Source organism: Penaeus chinensis, chromosome 43 (genome assembly GCF_019202785.1).
Source record: "Penaeus chinensis breed Huanghai No. 1 chromosome 43, ASM1920278v2, whole genome shotgun sequence".
In the NCBI taxonomy this organism is placed as follows: domain Eukaryota; kingdom Metazoa; phylum Arthropoda; class Malacostraca; order Decapoda; family Penaeidae; genus Penaeus; species Penaeus chinensis.
Window position 1 is genome coordinate 18,997,863 of NC_061861.1, and position 5,000 is coordinate 19,002,862.

Sequence of the window (5,000 nt, forward strand, 5' to 3'; positions counted from 1 at the left end):
AAGGTGGGCGGGGGCGGTTAAATCTTAACGGTTTTAACGGTTTTAACGATTTTTTTTTTTTTGGGGGGGGGGGGGTAAAATGTATTAGGATGTAATAGGTAAAATGTTTTTTTTTTTGTTTTTTTTTAGGGGGGAGGGGAGGTAATAGGATGGAAGTTTCTTAGTTTACGATAAGGTTATGGTTTGAATAATTTGTTTTTCCTAGGTCACCGGCATCCTTGTGATGACGGTTGGTATCGTGTTTGATAAACCCCAGATGGAGACGTTTAACTTTGATGAAAGACCGAAAAAAAAGAAAACGAAAAAGAGGCAAGAAAGCCAAACATGAACAAAAAATAATAATAATAATAATAAAAATAAAAATAAAATAAAGGAGAGAAAAAAAAAAATGAAAATAAGGGAAAAATAAATAAAATATAATGAAAATGAGGGGAAAATATAATGAAAATCAGGGAAAAGTAATTAAAAATATGATGAAAATGAGGGAAAATTAAATAAAATACAATGAAAATCAGGGAAAAGTAATTAAAAATATAAAGAAAATGAGGGGAAAATAAGACAATAAGAATAAGAAAATAATAATAACAACAAGAAAACGACGGGGCGCACCTGTATGCTTCGGCCCGTTTTCTCCACGGCCGCGGCGGAGTACCCAAGGCCTCCGCCGAGGAAGCTGATCGACATCCCGAAGACGTCGACGACGGAGGACACGCCCGTCACCAGGCCCTTCACGATGTTGGGGATGAACGAGACGACCTGTGGGTGAGGGGGGGGGGGGACGTTAAGCCAGAAAGTAGATTTTGGGGGAATGGGTTTGTCTGGTGTTGGAAGGGAGAGGTTGGTGATGGTGGTGGTGTTGGTGTTGGTGTTAATGTTGGTGTTGGTGTTAATGTTGGTGTTGGTGTTGGTGTTAATGTTGGTGTTGATGTTGGTGTTAATGTTGGTGTTGGTGTTAATGTTGGTGTTGGTGTTAATGTTGGTGTTGGTGTTAATGTTGGTGTTGGTGTTAATGTTGGTGTTGGTGTTAATGTTGGTGTTGGTGTTGGTGTTAATGTTGGTGTTGGTGTTAATGTTGGTGTTGTTGTTGGTGTTAATGTTGGTGTTGGTGTTAATGTTGGTGTTGGTGTTAATGTTGGTGTTGGTGTTAATGTTGGTGTTGGTGTTAATGTTGGTGTTGGTGTTAATGTTGGTGTTGGTGTTAATGTTGGTGTTGGTGTTAATGTTGGTGTTGGTGTTAATGTTGGTGTTGGTGTTAATGTTGGTGTTGGTGTTAATGTTGGTGTTGGTGTTAATGTTGGTGTTGGTGTTAATGTTGGTGTTGGTGTTAATGTTGGTGTTGGTGTTAATGTTGGTGTTGGTGTTAATGTTGGTGTTGGTGTTAATGTTGGTGTTGGTGTTAATGTTGGTGTTGGTGTTAATGTTGGTGTTGGTGTTAATGTTGGTGTTGGTGTTAATGTTGGTGTTGGTGTTAATGTTGGTGTTGGTGTTAATGTTGGTGTTGGTGTTAATGTTGGTGTTGGTGTTAATGTTGGTGTTGGTGTTAATGTTGGTGTTGGTGTTAATGTTGGTGTTGGTGTTAATGTTGGTGTTGGTGTTAATGTTGGTGTTGGTGTTAATGTTGGTGTTGGTGTTAATGTTGGTGTTGGTGTTAATGTTGGTGTTGGTGTTAATGTTGGTGTTGGTGTTAATGTTGGTGTTGGTGTTAATGTTGGTGTTGGTGTTGGTGTTAATGTTGGTGTTGGTGTTAATGTTGGTGTTGGTGTTGGTGTTAATGTTGGTGTTGGTGTTAATGTTGGTGTTGGTGTTAATGTTGGTGTTGGTGTTAATGTTGGTGTTGGTGTTAATGTTGGTGTTGGTGTTAATGTTGGTGTTGGTGTTAATGTTGGTGTTGGTGTTAATGTTGGTGTTGGTGTTAATGTTGGTGTTGGTGTTGGTGTTGGTGTTAATGTTGGTGTTGGTGTTAATGTTGGTGTTGGTGTTAATGTTGGTGTTGGTGTTAATGTTGGTGTTGGTGTTAATGTTGGTGTTGGTGTTAATGTTGGTGTTGGTGTTAATGTTGGTGTTGGTGTTAATGTTGGTGTTGGTGTTAATGTTGGTGTTGGTGTTAATGTTGGTGTTGGTGTTAATGTTGGTGTTGGTGTTGGTGTTAATGTTGGTGTTGGTGTTAATGTTGGTGTTGGTGTTAATGTTGGTGTTGGTGTTAATGTTGGTGTTGGTGTTAATGTTGGTGTTGGTGTTAATGTTGGTGTTGGTGTTAATGTTGGTGTTGGTGTTAATGTTGGTGTTAATGTTGGTGTTGGTGTTAATGTTGGTGTTGGTGTTAATGTTGGTGTTGGTGTTAATGTTGGTGTTGGTGTTAATGTTGGTGTTGGTGTTAATGTTGGTGTGTTGGTGTTAATGTTGGTGTTGGTGTTGGTGTTAATGTTGGTGTTGGTGTTAATGTTGGTGTTGGTGTTAATGTTGGTGTTGGTGTTAATGTTGGTGTTGGTGTTAATGTTGGTGTTGGTGTTAATGTTGGTGTTGGTGTTAATGTTGGTGTTGGTGTTAATGTTGGTGTTGGTGTTAATGTTGGTGTTGGTGTTAATGTTGGTGTTGGTGTTAATGTTGGTGTTGGTGTTAATGTTGGTGTTGGTGTTAATGTTGGTGTTGGTGTTAATGTTGGTGTTGGTGTTAATGTTGGTGTTGGTGTTAATGTTGGTGTTGGTGTTAATGTTGGTGTTGGTGTTAATGTTGGTGTTGGTGTTAATGTTGGTGTTGGTGTTAATGTTGGTGTTGGTGTTAATGTTGGTGTTGGTGTTAATGTTGGTGTTGGTGTTAATGTTGGTGTTGGTGTTAATGTTGGTGTTGGTGTTAATGTTGGTGTTGGTGTTAATGTTGGTGTTGGTGTTAATGTTGGTGTTGGTGTTAATGTTGGTGTTGGTGTTAATGTTGGTGTTGGTGTTAATGTTGGTGTTGGTGTTAATGTTGGTGTTAACGTTAATGTTGGTGTTAACGTTAATGTTGGTGTTAACGTTAATGTTGGTGTTAACGTTAATGTTGGTGTTAACGTTAATGTTGGTGTTAACGTTAATGTTGGTGTTAACGTTAATGTTGGTGTTAACGTTAATGTTGGTGTTAACGTTAATGTTGGTGTTAACGTTAATGTTGGTGTTAACGTTAATGTTGGTGTTAACGTTAATGTTGGTGTTAACGTTAATGTTGGTGTTAACGTTAATGTTGGTGTTAACGTTAATGTTGGTGTTAACGTTAATGTTGGTGTTAACGTTAATGTTGGTGTTAACGTTAATGTTGGTGTTAACGTTAATGTTGGTGTTAACGTTAATGTTGGTGTTAACGTTAATGTTGGTGTTAACGTTAATGTTGGTGTTGATACTGATGTCATTGTTATTTGCAAATAATTAGTATGGGAGGTGTTGGTGTTATGGTTCTTTGAAAGTAAATTTGTTGGCGATAAATGGAAGGCGTTGTTGTGGTTTAGAAATGATGCTTGGGTTATAAGAGAGGTTGCGTTGTTTGGAAATAAGTACGTCTGCTTGAATTATTGGAAGTGTGTAGAGGAAAATAGTTACTTACTGCTTTGGAGATTATTGCATTCCATTCTAAATATAATAATAATTATTCGCAAATTGGGTGAGTTAATGCCTGAGCAAAGGATTAAGTGTTCTGACGAGTGTATGATAATAACATATATAGGAATATTTTATGTACAAGTATAGTGAAGATATAAGTATAAGACTAAGTATAATGAGTATAGGATGAGCAGAAGAATCTTCTTTGATCTGATACGATTTAAAAAAGAAATGTGTATGGTTATATTACATTAAACATATCTGTAGATGTATAACTTCGAGTTATATTTTTCCTCTACATAATTTATCTATTTCATTTTGTATAATTTATATGATTTAATTTATATAATCTATATAATTTGCTTACACTCACTCACTCACTTACTCACTCACTCACTCACTCACTCACTCACTCACTCACTCACCCACTCACCCACTCACTCACTCACCCACTCACTCACTCACCCACTCACCCACTCACCCACTCACCCACTCACTCACTCACCCACTCACTCACTCACCCACTCACTCACTCACCCACTCACTCACTCACCCACTCACTCACTCACCCACTCACCCACTCACTCACCCACTCACTCACCCACTCACCCACTCACCCACTCACCCACTCACTCACTCACTCACTCACTCACTCACTCACTCACTCACTCACTCACTCACTCACTCACTCACTCACTCACTCACTCACTCACTCACTCACTCACTCACTCACTCTCTCTCTCTCTCTCTCTCTCTCTCTCTCTCTCTCTCTCTCTCTCTCTCTCTCTCTCTCTCTCTCTGAAACGTGGCGTATAACACCCGTAGAGTTTACACCAGGCTGCCTTACACATTTCCTTCCCTTGAAGCAACGCCGCACTCCGCGGCTGGAACAACCCGCGAGTCTATATCAACGCCATCTGCTGGAACAACACCTGCTGGACCTGCTTGGACATCACCACGTCCTGGGACAACACCTGCCGGGACAACCTACAACCCACAACCTGCCTCTTCCTTCAGAATTAGCTCGAACTATCCAGATGGAACGAACCCAATGACCTCTGTCTCTCGTGAACCAAACCTCGACCTCCCCGCGAATGGGAACAACTTACAACCTGCTCTTCCCACGATCTGAACAACCTACAACCTGTCCCTCCCAACAACTTACAACCTGAACAACTTACAGCCTGCCCCCCCCCCCCCACCCACCCAAGACCTAGAACACGTGACCTGAACAACCAACAACCTGAACAGCCTACAACCCGAAGACCCTACAACCAACCCTCTCCCACGACCCTCACCTCGCCCTCCCCAAGACGTGGAACAACCTACAACCTTCAAATCCCTACAGCCTGAACAACTCACAACCTGCCCTTCGTCACAACCCTACCCTCGACCCGGAACCAACGATACAACCCCCACGCGGCCCAAGAA

At 40.8% G+C, this 5,000-nt stretch overlaps 1 protein-coding gene across 2 annotated transcripts in view; it reads right to left on the reverse strand.

Moving 5' to 3' along the window:
• LOC125024581 overlaps nt 1-5,000 on the reverse strand; it is a 14,225-nt gene that overhangs the window by 7,274 nt on the left and 1,951 nt on the right. For both annotated transcript variants that reach the window (XM_047612385.1, XM_047612386.1), the window contains exon 3: nt 610-756. In XM_047612385.1, the coding sequence (XP_047468341.1) occupies nt 610-756 (147 nt within the window). The remainder of the gene's footprint in view (nt 1-609; nt 757-5,000) is intronic.